Genomic DNA, 15,729 nt, shown 5'->3' on the forward strand with positions numbered 1-15,729 from the left:
GCTATATTGTGAAGGTGGCTGGTAAGGTGATAGGTGTCCCACCGACCCCCCTGACGGCTATCTTTGACCAGCAGGTTCTCCGCAAGGCCAGGTCTATATTAGACTGCACAAACCACCCCCTTCACTTAGAGTTTGAAACTCTTCCCTCAGGCCGTAGATTTAGAGTACCCTGGTTCAAATGCAATAGGAGTAAAAACTTTGTTCCCTGTGCAATAACTCTGCTTAATCTACACATGTAATTTAACATTTTAGAGATTGTCTTGTTGTACTATTGTGTTCTGTATATTGTGTGTACAGGAAACATTTTTGTACTTTTTGTTTTTGTACTTTTTGTTTTTGTTTTTGTACTTGTGTTGTTTTTTTTATCTTGTGCCCCTGACTGCAAGTCAAGTTTCCCATCTGGGATAATAAAGTGACTGAACTGAACTGAACTGAACCAGAGCAGCTCTGCCTCTGCCTGTCTGTATATCTAAAACTCCAGTCTGCGGTTGCGGTGGAGCCATGAGGGAGGAGGAGGAGGAGGAGGAAAAGTGAGGGGACTGAGGGGCAGAAGAGGTGTGGAGAGAGGTGTGAGGAAGAGGAGGGATGAAGAGGAGAGGACGAAGGAGTGTCAGATGGACGAGAAGAGGGGTGAGGAGTGTGTAGAATAAGGAACAGGGGGAACAATAGGAGGAGTGGTGCATTGAGGAACACACACACACACACACACACACACACACACACACAGGAAATACTGGCGGTAGAGGTGTGGGGTGTTTTCTCTTCCATCTCACTCATTTCTCTTATTTTCCCACCAACATGTTTGGCTATAAATATTCTGTTGTTGAAGAAAGTCGGCCATCATGGAACACTCACCTCTTTCTCACCGCTCCTTCAGTGGAATAGATCAATGTTATTTCCTCTGTTTTTTATGAAGTACTATATGAATGTTATGTCCACAAAGTCAGTTTAATAAAAAAAATTAAAAAAATGACAATGCCTCTTTGTTATGGATATCACTGAATGAAGCTTAAAAATGAATTAAACAATAAAGATAAAATAGTCCCAGAGAAACTGAATGTTCCCTCAGCAGGAACACTGACCGCTAGAGAGTTAAGTATTTCTTTTGGCATGTGACCTTATTTTCTGGTTCATTGCCACGCCTAGATAATAAACAGAGAGAGACATCAACTTCCTTATTTCCTGTTTGTGAGGCTCGGGAATCCAAAAATAAACCGCAATGTGAAGAATTTTGTCGTGGGGGTTTATTTATATTCCCTTCTTTACACAAGTCAGTCTCCCATTGCCCGACTGTGAGCAACAGATCCATACCAAACATCTTGCTCATATCACAGATATTCTCCCGTTTGTTATTTCTCACCATGCTGAGTCACGATGGAGGATAGGATGGAAGGGAGGCTAGCTGCACACTGTAAATCAAAGGAGGTGGAGGAGGAGGAACTGCACCTCAGACAGCAAGAAAGCTGATCCCTGGAGAGGAGGAAGGAAGGGGGCGAGTAAAGCTGTGGAACACTGTGGAAACAAACTGTGGAAAGTCATCAAAATACATTTAGAAACATCAGGGCTTGACAGTGACGCTGGCTAATGATTGTCAGTGGCCCGCTTGGCCAGTGATCGAAAACATATTTTTTTGTCGGTTGTGAAATGATATGACGGAACGACTATGCTGACGAGAAATGCTTATCACTTCACGATCAAGCGTGCAAAATGCCGACAACGTGGATTATATAACACCGCCTCGCTCTGTGAGCATGTTCACAGGAGCTCCACATAGACAAACAGCACCATTCACTGCTCTGTCAGTGAGTCAGGACAGCATACACTGTGTGTGTGTGTGTGTGTATGTGTAGTAACAGAACATAGTATCTCAACGTGGCATCAAAACATACTGATATGCAAACGGACCAGTAGTGTGAGTGTTTTGGCCAATAACTTTGAAAAACTTGATTTGAATGTCAACCCCTGACAATGGTAGTACTAGCTACAGTACCACATACACTTAACTCTGTTTTTAGGTACATTCTGACCCACCTGAAAGGATAACATAAAAATCATAATCTAATCATCTCATAAGCTAATTATCAACTAAGGAGAGCTGCCAAAAGTCTGACTCTAGTTGTTTGCAGTGCAAGCAGAATGGACTTGGAGGCCGCCGGACTCAACCCTGAAACTGGCACAGACAGGCTGGAAGTATGCCAGCAAGTATGAGTATCGATCTGAAAAAAATATGTGTGTGTGTGTGTGTGTGTGGAATGCATGACGTGGAATGCATGATGTCAATAAAGTCAAAGTAACAAGCAGAAAATTGAATCAAGATTACACTAATCATCTACAAAAGGTAGTGAGTACCTAGTGTAGTAGAAAGGAGCGTCTGTGCAGCTATGTAGAAAACACACACACACACACACACACACACACACACACACACCACCCCCTCCCTTTCTTTACCCCGGGGTCCACCCACTGGCTTCCTGTCTGCTCTCTTTCCAGTATCGTTCAGTATGGTTTAATCCACTGCACACGCACACAGGCTTTCAAACTGCAACACTTTCTCATCTGTTGCTGTAGTCGTACCACAGGATCACAGGCACAAAGGTAAAAAAGCATATTTGCATGGATGTGTATGTGCGTGTGTGTGTGTGTGTTTGTGTAGAAAGAGAGATTTAAACATGTTAAAAATGTTGATTACTAAAAATACTTTACAGTGCAACGCAGAACATGAATGCCGAAAAAAAAAGAAAAAAAAGAAATGGAAAAAGAGATTCTTTACTTTCAAAGACAGAGAGCTCCAACTTTTCTAACGGTGTAACATGTATGATCTTGCAGCAGCATAATTCATAAACAACACTGCATGGAGAGAGTCGCACATATTTTTCCATCATAACAGTCGATTGTGACTAAAATCTTGCCAATTGCTTCACTATAGAGCTTCTTAGGCTTCTTAGAGCTTCAGTATGTTGAAAAAGACTAGCTTTGGATGCTGTTAGGGTTATTTTTTAAGTATTTTCCAAACTATTTAGAAGACAAACTGAAAAGCACATAGTACGTGGTGTGACTGCTTTCTGCCGATGCCTGGGTTTCTCAGAAAATGACATACCACTGCGACACAGGCCATCTGGATCTCTGTTGATAGCGGAGAAGCAAAGGTCAACATGACTAACAAAAAATACAAAATCGATGTTTACAGTAACTGTGGGGTTAACGCCATTCTAACTTCAAGCAGCTCACCTACATGATTGAATGGGAATCTATGAGTGTGTGTATTAGCCAGCCAAACTGCCATTTACTTGATAACTTGTTATTGCTTGCATTATGGTAGAGCTGATTTGTTAATTAGTTAGGAGTCCTGTATGGTTTCTGATTTTTGCTGAATGTGCATTAATGAGCTATTGGACTTAATGAAGCCAGCAGTCTTCCTTGATTGTCTGTTAATGCTGTTTTATTCTGTTTATTTTACAGCACTTCATATCTTTGTTAATAAAAAGTGCTATAAATTATTAATATTATTATTATTATTATTATCATTAGGGATTCAAGCCTGTAGGGTTAAAACCCTATTGTTTTTATTAGGATTCTTCTTCTTCTTCTTCTGCCACAAAACAATCTGTACCTCAAAGACCGTAAATTCTAGAGCAACCACATTTGCTGATTAGGTTTCACATCTCCCCCAGTACTCAGGCAAGAAAAATTACACCAATTGGTCAGATGGTGGCGCTATAACGAGCAGAATTTACATTTTGGCCAAAGAGTCCAGAACTATAACGTCAAGAATACATTCCCCCCCCCCCCCCCCCCAGACTCCTTTGCTCATGCCAATCCATTGCACCTACAGACTCTGGGTTATAGATTATGTCTATATCCCAGAGTTTTGAAAATCCAAACCGTTTGGGTGTGGTGCACAGATGAAGTGGAAAGTGAAGACATGCAAACAGGAAGTGAGTCATATGCTAGAGCAACCAAACTTCAGATACACATACAAGTGTGACAGAACACATTTGGTCAAGACCCAAATAGACAATAAACAGTGTGAATGTCTTTCCAAATGTAAAAAATAATTTTAAGAAAATCTCAGGGATCAAAAGAGATATAGATCTGTCTGCAGGAGCTCTGTACTAAATCCTTCAACATCCAACCAATTAATGTACAGAATTTTGAGTAATCAATCCATAAAGGTTTGAGGATTACACAGGTCTAATACTATAAATTGTTTGTAGTGCTGGGGAGAAAATAAATAAAGGTGGACCAGGTGGAGACGTATCTTTGAACATTTTTATGTAGGTGGGAGACAGTTGAGTAAACATCATGTCCAAGTCCAAAATAGGCAGAAGACTGAGAAAAGTCTGAGATGGCAGAAAAGTGGTCCCTGCCTGCACCTTGCCCAGTGTGGGTATAGTACTTGTGCAATGGAATAGCTCTCTGACTTTATGTAAATTCTCTCTGACAGATTCACTTAACTGGAGCTGAAGAGCTAACACCATGGGGAGCCAATGCTCCACACTCAGGAGGGGTAAACAAAGAGAAGAGGAGTGTTACAAAGTTCCAACCACAGTTAATGTAGAAAACGAGTCTCCTCTCCTCCAAAGAAGGCCATCTCTGAAGGAGGAGGGAGATGCTGTAGAGGGGAGAAAAGAGGAGGAGACTTCAAGGAGGAGAGAAGATGGAACCTCTGGTAAAAAAAATAAAAAAGAAAGAGTAGAAGAAGGAAAATGTTGGAGTGAGGAGAGCAGTACTCTGAAAGATGGGCACACTGCTTTTAAATCTAACAACCTAAGGTGAGACAACTCATTGCAACTTTTGGAATTAGAAATGTTTCACCTTTCATGCTGTGACTCACTTTTATGAGTTTTAATTGTTGGTCCTAAACTAAGTTGATCATATCAACATTGTCTGCCTATATACTAGGTATTAGTCTGAATATAATTCTTTATATAGAGATACAAATGAATGCAGCAATGTTCTTATCTGAACTATTAACTAACTGCTTTTTGTCACTTGTCAGTCCTTGCCACTCTGCGGCTGCTTCAGCCACGACAAAGGAGAAAGGTGAGTTAAAGCAAATCTTTTGATGAAAAAAGCTTTCATGCAGTGTCTTTTCAGTTTTTAATTCAAACGTTACCTTAAATTGCCAGCTAATTAAGAGCTAATTATGTACATGTGCACATGCTGTGGATGTATTGAAGCCCCTCATTTCCTTGCATGCTTGCCACGTTATTTCGCACTATTGTTCCAGTCCCAATAGGAATCATATGGAAAATTCTAATTTGATCTTTGGTCTTACATTATACCTGTTCAGGTCTATTTTATTACATTCAAGAAAGAGCAAGCTGTAGCTGATGATTAATGCAGGACAGATACAGGATATGGGACTTAAACAATTTCGTACCACTGTACGAAATGTGATGCTGTAATAATGATTACGTGCAACCATGTGTTATCTCCCTGAAGAAGCTGACTGGGTGGACGAGAACAGAGCGCAGCTCATTCAAAGCGTCACGTCAGTGATGCCCATTGCGGATGAGCTGCTCCAGATGCATGTTATCCATTATGAGTTGTACTGCAATATCAAGGCTATCACGACCAGCCAGGACCAGATGAGGGAGCTGTACAAGGCCCTCACATCTACAGGAGCCAAATCTGCCTTCTATAGGAGTCTACAGCAAATCCAACCAGAGATATGTGAAAGTAAATGTGTTCTCTTTGAATCCTAATTTTGATGCTTAGTGGAGGAGTAAACTAAGATTAGCATAGTTCTTTGTTGAAGATATTAGAATAGTATAATGTTAGTAATTTTCTGTGTAAACTGATGTGTGAAACTGTCAGATATGGCAAAACATGCTGTTTGATGCAATAAGTGATTATTAACCAAATTATTTCTACTCTAGCCCATACTTTATTGCATAGTGGTTCAATGTGTGTCATAACATTATCAAGAGCATCAAGCATTCCCCATGTTAATGATTTATGCTGTTTTCCACAACTCAAGCAGCCATGATCATGTTTTGACATACATTTTCTCACTCTTTCAATGCAGCAGAAGAGGTCATCAAAGAACTCATCAAGATGCATAAAGCATTTCAGAGGGAAAAGTTTAAATATGTATTTGAAGGCACAGCAGATAATCCTGAGGATGAAAAATCATTAGACAAAATTTACACCGAGCTCCACATTATACAGGGAGAGAGTGAACAGGTCAATGAAGAACATGAGATATGGGAGATTGAAGAGAGGTCGAGGACTCAAACAACTGAGAGCACTAAAATCAACTGCAACGACATCTTCAACACTGTACCGGCAGATAAAATGTTACCTGGGCAAGGCGGAAGAGAAGGGAGAACCATCAGAACTGTGATGACAAAGGGAATTGCTGGCATTGGAAAAACTGTCTCTGTGAAGAAGTTTATCCTTGACTGGGCAGAAGGGAGAGCCAACCAGGACTTGGACTTCATCTTTGTGCTACCATTCAGGGAGCTAAATCTGGTCAAAGATGATCAGTTTAGTCTTCAAGCACTTCTGAGAGACTTCCACCCAGAACTGTCAAACATCACTGTTGCACGAATGTTTGCTAACCACAAAGTTTTGTTCATTTTTGATGGTCTGGATGAAAGCCAACTGGAATTGGATTTCAGTAAAGCCAAAAGGTTGACAGAAGTCACCAAGGAATCATCGGTGGACATTCTGCTGACAAACCTCATCCGGAAGAATCTGCTTCCCTCTGCTCTCCTCTGGATAACTTCAAGACCAGGAGCGGTTCACCGCATCCCTCGAATATATATAAACCAGTGGACCGAGGTCCGAGGATTCAATGATCCACAGAAGGAAGAGTACTTCAGGAAGAGAGTTGAGGACAAGAAAGTTGCAGAGAGAATAATTTACCACATTACAATGTCACGGAGCTTATACATTATGTGTCACATACCTGTCTTCTGCTGGATTGCAGCCAAAGTTCTTGAACACTTGTTGCCTAAAAGTGACACTCTAGAGAAAAGTGGCAACAAAGAAATACCCACAACTCTTACTGAGATGTACACACACTTTCTTCTCATTCAAACACAAGTAGCTGATGAGAAGTACCAGAATAACCACCAGAATCAGTCAGATATAGAGAGGATCTTAATGTCAGGCAAAGAATTCATTCTGAAATTAGGTCGAATGGCGTTTGAACATCTGGAAAGAAGCAGTGTCATGTTCTATGAAAGTGATCTGAGCAAATATGGCATTGACATACGCAAAGCTGGAGTTTACTGTGGGTTGTGCACAGAAATATTCAAAGAAGAGTCTGTGCTCTACAAGAAGAAGGTGTACTGCTTTGTGCATCTGACCATTCAGGAGTTTTTTGCTGCTCTATTTGTGTACCATAGTTATGCAAGTAAGAAAATTGATTCTCTAAGTCTCAAGACTTTCCTGCTGGAAGGATCTGAGGAAGAGCTTAAATCTGTCCTGGATGTAGATCCAGTTAATCTTCCCTTAGATGAGCTGATGGAAATTTCAATAGCTAATTCAACTCTGAGAAAGACTGGAGAACTGGACATGTTCCTCAGGTTCCTTATTGGAATGTCTCTAGCATCAACACAGAAGCTGCTTCAAGGCCTGATTCAGCAGACAGAGGACAACTCAGAAGTTGTTGAGGAAATCAAAACAAGTCTAACAAAGATCGATTTAGCTGACTGCTCACCTGAAAGGTGTCTGAACCTTGTTCACTGCCTGATTGAACTGAAAGACAGCTCTCTACACGATGCCATTCAGGACTATCTGAAGCCAAATCATGGTGCAGAAACAGAGCTCTCCCCTGTTCACTGCTCAGCTTTGGCCGACACAATTCTGATGTCAAACACACCACTAGATGAATTTAACCTGAGGAAATACAGGCCATCACATAATGGTGTTTTTAGGCTTCTCCCAGCTGTGAGGAACTGCAGAAAAGCAGTGTGAGTTGGTTTTTATTGTACTGTACTATATCTGCACTGAATGCTTTTCTTGCCACTCAATTTGCTGTAAAAATTTATTTCAGCAAGCTTTGAAAATCTATAGTACAGCCTTATTTATCATATCCTCAATTCACATGGACCAATTTTCAAAATAACATGAGAGGCATTCCAAGAGTGATGTTATCCAGTGCAACATCAGGGGTCCCTTATAACTAAAATACATGTATTCATACATTAGGCTACTTATAAAGCATGCTGTTTTTGTCTAGAGTCATAATTGAATTGCTGCAATTGACGGTTGTTGTAAAATTACAAAGAAACATAAATACTGACAACAACTGAGTGATTGTTACAGTAAGCAGTTGTGCAATAGCCTGACAGTCAAAAACCAAATATGTATTTATCAAACGAATTCACACATTTGCAAAGTTGCTAACTTGCTGATGTCAGTCCATGTTAAGAATGAGCTCAGCTAGCACCAGCTTAAAGAAAATTTAGATTTCATTTTGCAAGCTAGACTGTGTATTATCACAGTATGTAAACACTGTAGGCGCTGTAGGTGATAGTGTTGGTCATTTGTGACATATTAATTGGCAAATGCTTATTGAAGCAGTAATGAACTTTGAAGTCAGACTGATTTTATGACCATATGTGCTATAACTCAGTGGGATTATAGTACATATTTAGAATTTGTCATCATAGTAGTCTGTCTTTTAATGTATTTAAATCTTTACTAAATCTTGGATGTATTTCTTAATTTCTGCAGAATCTCAGGAGTGTGGCTGAATGTTTGGTTAAGTGAAACGATCTCCTCAGCTCTTCGAATGCCCAACTCAGTGCTGACAGAACTGCACCTGACAAATAATACCTTTCTAGATAAAGGTACACAGATCCTAACTGATGGACTGATAAACCCTCACTGTAAACTGGAGGCTCTGAGGTTAGTGGATCTAATTGTTTTTACTTTTTTCTTCTTTCTTTACCATCTTCCACTTATGCATTTGTGTGAGCAATTAAATGAATGAAAATTATATAGGAGTAGGCATGTGGGGAGTCTTGTCTGGATGAGAAAGACAAAGGAACACTTGATTTGCTAAAGTGGTGTTTTCTAAATGTAGTCTACCTACTTTTCTGTGTAATGTGACAAGACTAAATATGATCTATTTGGGTTGTTGGACCATATTTGGCTATAGAGTGTTTAATGTTCCTTTTGTATTGCAATCTACATTTTACAGTCGTTGCTTAGTATGAATATTGATATGTATTTATGATCTTGTTTTTGTTTCGAAAAAGATATTTTAAATAAACAAAATCAATCAATGAATCAAGCAATTTCAACACAACAACCCCATGATGTACACTTAAGACTAAATGGACTGTAAAACCAATATTTCCTCATTGACTGTTTAAGTGCCTATTGAAAGTAACTGTTGTATTGATGCTTCAGGGCAGTATTTTTATACACATTTTTATACACATACATTTTTATACATGCTGCATCACTTGAACATATAAAGTGTGAAGAGACAGTTTTAACCTAATTTTGTCTTCTGCATTTATAGTCTCTGTGGGGACGGACACTCATCCAGTGCATGTGAAAGTTTGGCGTCAGCTCTCAAGTCAATCATCTCAAATCTAAGAGAACTGGAGCTGAGTGGGAACGTACTGGAGGGCTCATTACAGTCTGTGCTTTCAGCTGGGCTAGGCAGCCCTAAACTGGAGAAACTGAGGTCAGTCTCAGCCACATTCCTCATAATATTAAACCTGAAATTAGCAATAATTAGACCTTATAACCAATCCTGAAACTAACGTGTGCTGTGTGGAGTCTCCTCCCTTGCTGTTTAAAAGCGGCACTCTCCCCCTCCCGTTTCTGAAAACAATTCTTGTAATGGTGGAATCGATGAAGCGAGCGAGTAAACTTGTTAAACTAGTAAACTTGCTGCCTACCTCTTCACTTGTCATTGTGCGACATGTTATCTTCAGCAGGAGAAAGTTCTGTCAAAGCGAGACTGGTAACGGGTGACATTTCTCCGTAGGTACGTTTAGCTTAGCTATTAGCCTAATGTATGTCACTTGCTAGGTTTGTTCTTAGTAGGCCTCCGTGGTGCGGTGGCTTTGCTGTGCTTTATTTACTTTATTTGCTTTATTTATCGCTTATTGCAGCTTAAAGCATTAAGTGTTTTTATGAAAAAAGCTTTAAAACTGGTATTGGTATATGCATATTAATTCAATTCTTGCAATTTAATGAGACTTTAATTTGAAGTTTGAATATATGATGGCTTGACTATGGCTTGTAATCTGTAGCATTAAATTCAGTGAAAAACAGATACATTATACAAAAAATAAAACTTATACTCAAACACACATAGATACGCAAATTCATGAGTGTAAAAAAAAAAAAAAAATCAATATATTACTTGCACCCAAGTAAATTTCCTTTTCCACAAAATCTTTATTCAGTAATTTCAATAATTTCTGGGACTAATAAGCTTCTAAACAACCAGAGAGGGGAAATGCAGCATCCCTAATAGAAAACATGTTAACAACAAATGGAAATACTGCAGTAGTAATGATTGTATTTTTTTGTTAACTACTAGGATTATACTGTGACATTTAAAAATCCCACACCTTTAATCTAGAGCCTAGGACTTGGTTCCCCCAAGTCATATTGTACTAATCTAAACAGTAATTGTTTGACCTGTAATTAATTATCGTGCTTTGCAAAATAAGAATTCTGTCATGTTGTCCTCTGATTTGCGTATTCCCAAGGCTGAATCGGAATGGTGCCACCACAAAAATCTGTCAGGAGTTAGCGTCAGGATTCACATCCGACTCTTCTCACCTTCGAGAGCTGGACCTGAGCTACAGCAATTTATACAACTCAGAGATGAAGATCCTCTCTGCTGGGCTGATGAGCACAAACTGTAAACTGGAGGCACTGGGGTAAAAGACTGCACTTATAATAGTCAATTTCTATGCACCAAGAAGTTTAAAAATAATTTGAAATAGTGAAGCTTTGAATTCGGCTGTATTGAAGTTGTTACACTAATGCTAGACTCACTCAGTTTGGGCCATTCTCCACTCCTGTATTGACCATATTCACATGGTGGCCATTTTGAACACTTGGGGTGGGAAACTATACCCGGAACATTGGCATACTGTATAGAAAATTAGCGTTAGCCTACTTCAACACTAATCTTGCATAGCCAGACCTTTGTGTAAAAAAAAGGGAGGTCTGGAAAACCGGAGAACCGGAGTGTTGCTTTTGTTTTATCAGAAGTTGCTCTCAACATCAAATTGAGTCGACGACGCCTTACAGTTTCTTAGCTCCAAAACAGGGATGTATTGGCGTGCTTACCAACAGGCTACGGTCAAGGTTTCATTTATCAAACCTGCCCAACAGCCTGTGGTGGAAGATGGGAGAAAGAAATCTGTAGTTTTAGGCCCTCTCGCGTCAATATTGGTGGGACAGGTAGCTATTCTAAAGGCCAAAGGGACTGACACTAATGGTGTTCTAGAGGAAGACGTGAAAATACTGGGGAATGTTCTTTATTGGTTTGAAGCATGACCACAGCTCCGCCCTTTTTTAACCAACTGTTCTGCTTGAATTTCTCCAAGATTACTTAAGCAATTACTTAAGCACATAAGTGAGGACTTGACTTGACTTCAGACAGACCTAACAGTTATCAAATTAGCTAGCAATCACAGGAAAAACAACCACGACTGCTTGCATTTAGCAGGGAAGTTAGTTAGCTAGCACGCTAGCTAGACTCTGGTAGCTAGCCATAGCAGGCCAAATAAAAATGTGAGTTCCATTCATTTTATAATATATTTTTCAGTGAGGAATCTGTGAAATGATATGACACATCTTGGTACACAACAGTAGGACCGAGCTGGGCTGGACTTGCTCTTCCAGATAGAGTTTCCCACCCTGAGTGTTTAAAATGGCCGCTGTATGAATAAAGTCAATGTTTCAGGGGTTTCACATGGACTAGATAAGGAGCTCCAACTATGACATGTATTTGGGCTGTACAGGAGTACAATTTACTTAATGAGTAACTAAACCCCAAACCCAAATTTGTGGTGAAGCCTGACAGCTAATGGTGAAAAGTAGGATAGTGCACTGACCATCTGCTATTGGCTGGTATTTTTTGCTAGATGATGTCACCACCTGTTGTACTCTATAGAAGGTGACATCACCTGGCACAAAGACCAGCCAATAGCAGATGGCCAGTGCAGTACCCTACTTTTCACCATTAGGTGTCAGGCTTCACCAGAGATTTGGGTGGGGTTTAGTTACTCTTTAAAGTCCAAAGGGAGTGGTAAAGCAATAGCAAAAAATATGTTCAGATTAATAGTACATGTTCAGAAACACTGGTGTCTTTTTCTCTCTTTCACATGATCATATAATTGATTTTCCACTAGAAAAGGTGCTTTTTAGTATGTATATATTCTTCAAACACTTTGTATAATGTTTAGCAGAGAGATGACATTCCTGCATCTGTCATTCAGGCTCAGTCACAACAACCTCAATGAAGAAGGTTGTGAGATGTTGGCCTCAGCACTCAGCTCCAACCCTTCCCACCTGAGAGAGCTGGACCTGAGTTACAATGACCTGCAGGACTCAGGGTTGAAGCTGCTCTGTACAGGCCTGATGAGTCCACACTGTCAATTGAAAACACTAAGGTCAGTGCAACAAAGTAGCTCTTTCCCTTCAACTTTACTAGATACATAAATTAAATGCTTTCTCTACATGAATTGTTCCCTCAAATTCGGGGCTAACGGGGCTAATGTCATGTTAAAGTGTCCTTAATGAACACCTACTTCCTCACTCAGTGTAAATTGTTTGATAAAAGCACCAACTGCATGGCTAAAGTGTAAATGATGGGATTTCTGCAGGCTGTCATTCTGTAAGGTCACAGCAGATGGATGTGCCTCCCTGGCCTCGGCTCTGAGGTCTGACCTCTGCAGCCTTAGAGAGCTGGACCTGAGCTTTAATCACCCAGCAGACCAAGGAGTAAAGCTGCTGACTGAAAGACTGGAGGATTCAAGCTGCAGTCTGGGCAAACTCAAGTTAGTATGATTAGTGTAACAGTCACTGTTCCATGATTAATCCAAAATTATGTTGCAAGATGCATTTGGTTTATTTGATATGAAGGCAAAGTTGAACATTATTTGTTGTTGGGGAGGTGTGGAGTTTTCACCTTCTGTCCCTCTGCTTCCCTCATATAGTGTGGACCATAATGAAGAGTGCTGGTTTAACTTGAAACTACTGAGGCAATGTAAAAATGCAACTACTTACTAACTAATGAAATGCTTTGATTTTATAATAATACACTAACTTTACTCGTATGTAATTTCTTCACAATACACATTAAGAGAAAAATTAAGTGATGACCAGATACTCTGACTGATTTATTTACATTTTTAACTACAAATCCCTTTTTTCCTGTATCAGTTAACATCACAATAAATGCGTTCCTTCATGGATTTATCATAATCAGCAAGCACTTGGATCATATAATTTTATTTGGGATAAAATGAAACGAAGCCTGTGAAGCTAGTTCACTCACACACACACACACACACACACACACACACACACACACACACACACACACACACACACACGAAGACTGCTAATTGTTCTTCTGTCTCTTGATTGCAGATGCCTGTGATCTGACACTGGACCCCAACACAGCAGGCACAAAACTCATTTTGTCTGAAGAGAACAAGAAGGTTGAATGTGTTAGAGAGGAGCAGCCATATCCTGATCATCCAGATAGATTTGATGATCAACAAGTCTTGTGTAAAGAGGGTCTGACAGGTCGCCATTACTGGGAAGTTGAATATTTTGACGCTGGTGAAATTGGAGTGGCATACAAAAGTATTGCCAGGACGGGAGACAGTAGTGAGGAATATCTTTTGGGACAGAATGAAAAGTCTTGGTGCTGGTCTGTTAAAGACAGAAAAAGAGGGTGTTTTTATCACAATAATTCAAGTATAACATTTTACCATGCCAGTAGCCTAGACCACAAAATAGGAGTGTATCTGGACTGGCCAGCTGGTATTTTGTCCTTCTTCAAGGTTTCTTCTGACACACTGACCCACCTCTACTCCTTCCATACAATTTTCACTGAACCGCTCCACCCTGGTTTCAGTTTGGATTCAGATGGACTGATGAACTTCTGTAAAATAAAGCAGCCTGAAATCTTAGAAAGAACTTGATATGTATAGCCATCAAGACCTGGCCCTTGCTGGTAAATATGAAAGTACTTACAAACCAGCAGAAATTCAAGCTGAAGTTCAAGCTGGGCTTTTACCTGTGTCTAAGATAAGGGAAACTGGGCTGTAGCAGCAAACAGTAAAAGGATACAGCAAAGTAAATTGAGTATAAATAAGAATAAAGAAAATCGGGATATTTAAACATAACTGACTATTACACAATGAATTATATATTTACAATATGTAACAAATGAGAAAAATAAGAATATGCTAAATTATGATGTATATATATATAGTGCAAAATGTGTATCTGATATAGAGACCAGGATGAAAGACTCAAACCAAACAAGTTTATTTAATATTTACTTAATATTTACTGTAAAATACATTTATTGAGATCAACAATAGATGGGTGGGAGAATTTTATTTCCATGTATGTGAACAGGAATAAACAGCAATAACCAATAAAAATGATATGTCCTCCCCCATATATGTGATATCGACGATGACATAGTGATGTATGTGTGTGTGTGTTTTTTTTAGGTAGGTAGCCAGGCTGTGTGGAGGAGATGAACCATAAATGAACCTTTGTAATATCTGAATCATGTATAAATTTAAATTAACTCAGTGGTGGAGATAAAGCATTTCAAATGCGCATGAGAGATATGAGTCTCTGCCCAACTTCCACAGAAATTAGAAAACAAGAATATGTTTACAGCTTGGACAGGCTGGTCTGCATTCCTTCTCACTAGAACAATACTTCCTCCTCCTGTAGTGTTGATGCCCACATATTGTCTTCTCTGTTCTGACTTTTTTTTTTTTAAACTGACATCTGTGCAAGGTTCAGGTTCAGGCCTGCACACCAAAGCCCTCCCCTGGAACCAACATATTATGTGATCTCCTAAAATCTGATCTCAGACCTCAGGTACAGCTGTGGCTGTAGAGAAAGAACATTTCCTCTTCTTCCCTCATCCTCAAATGTCATATCCTCTTATCTCATACATTTAAATTAAAGTTGAATCAAATTAAATTGAATTGTCTCAGTGACTTTGACTCGGTAGTTTCACTTTCATGTGTTTACCGGATGCGTGCAGGTGTGTGTGTGTGTGTGTGTGTGTGTGTGTGTGTGTGTGTGTGTGTGTGTGTACAACAGCCAGAGTTGCCAGCTAAGACAGAAAAGCAAAAAAACAAAAAAAAGAGACCAGCAGACTGACAAGTGATGGTCACACACACACACAACCACAACTACACACAACACACACACACCATCTGAGTGTCAAAGATATGGAGGGACGGTTACTGTAAATACAGATAGACAGACAACCACAGTTCGACATGCTGCCACCTGCTGCCCCTTATACGCAACTTCAGGACAACATGAGCCAATCTAGCTGTCAAGTAGTTTTTCATATTTTATTTATGCTTTTTCAGACAGTGTACAGTGAAGAGTGACAGGGAAGATGAAGAGAGGGGTTGACATGACAATGATTTGTTAGCCATTCAAACTTACGCATACATACCTTAGACTGTTGATGTACCAGAAAGACCTCTACTATTGTGATTGGCTGGAGATAACAAT

The 15,729-nt window shown here is 39.7% G+C and overlaps 1 protein-coding gene across 1 annotated transcript; it reads left to right on the top strand.

Annotated features, from left to right (window-relative positions):
- The first annotated feature begins 2,509 nt into the window (after nucleotides 1–2,509).
- On the top strand, nucleotides 2,510–15,146 carry LOC139663450 (NACHT, LRR and PYD domains-containing protein 3-like). The gene is made up of 12 exons (XM_071542127.1): nucleotides 2,510–2,595; nucleotides 4,445–4,772; nucleotides 5,000–5,043; nucleotides 5,446–5,682; nucleotides 6,032–7,925; nucleotides 8,692–8,865; nucleotides 9,488–9,655; nucleotides 10,695–10,868; nucleotides 12,438–12,611; nucleotides 12,825–12,998; nucleotides 13,158–13,207; nucleotides 13,594–15,146. The coding sequence occupies exons 2-12, from the start codon at nucleotides 4,477–4,479 to the stop codon at nucleotides 14,151–14,153; spliced, it is 3,945 nt and encodes a 1,314-aa protein (XP_071398228.1). The 5' UTR covers nucleotides 2,510–2,595; nucleotides 4,445–4,476; the 3' UTR covers nucleotides 14,154–15,146.
- Nucleotides 15,147–15,729: the final 583 nt, after the last annotated feature.

Source organism: Centroberyx affinis, unplaced genomic scaffold (genome assembly GCF_046629955.1).
Source record: "Centroberyx affinis isolate AG114_WGS23_722 - 3 ecotype Tasmania unplaced genomic scaffold, CSIRO-AGI_Caff_v1 ptg004020l_1, whole genome shotgun sequence".
In the NCBI taxonomy this organism is placed as follows: Eukaryota; Metazoa; Chordata; class Actinopteri; order Beryciformes; family Berycidae; genus Centroberyx; species Centroberyx affinis.

Excerpts from the sequence above, each read along its gene's own strand:
- LOC139663450 (XM_071542127.1), top strand. The coding sequence starts at position 4,477 with ATGGGGAGCCAATGCTCCACACTCAGGAGGGGTAAACAAAGAGAAGAG. Across the intron at positions 12,612-12,824 it reads TGTCAATTGAAAACACTAAG|GCTGTCATTCTGTAAGGTCA; the intron begins GTCAGTGCAACA and ends GGATTTCTGCAG. Across the intron at positions 12,999-13,157 it reads TGCAGTCTGGGCAAACTCAA|TGTGGACCATAATGAAGAGT; the intron begins GTTAGTATGATT and ends TCCCTCATATAG.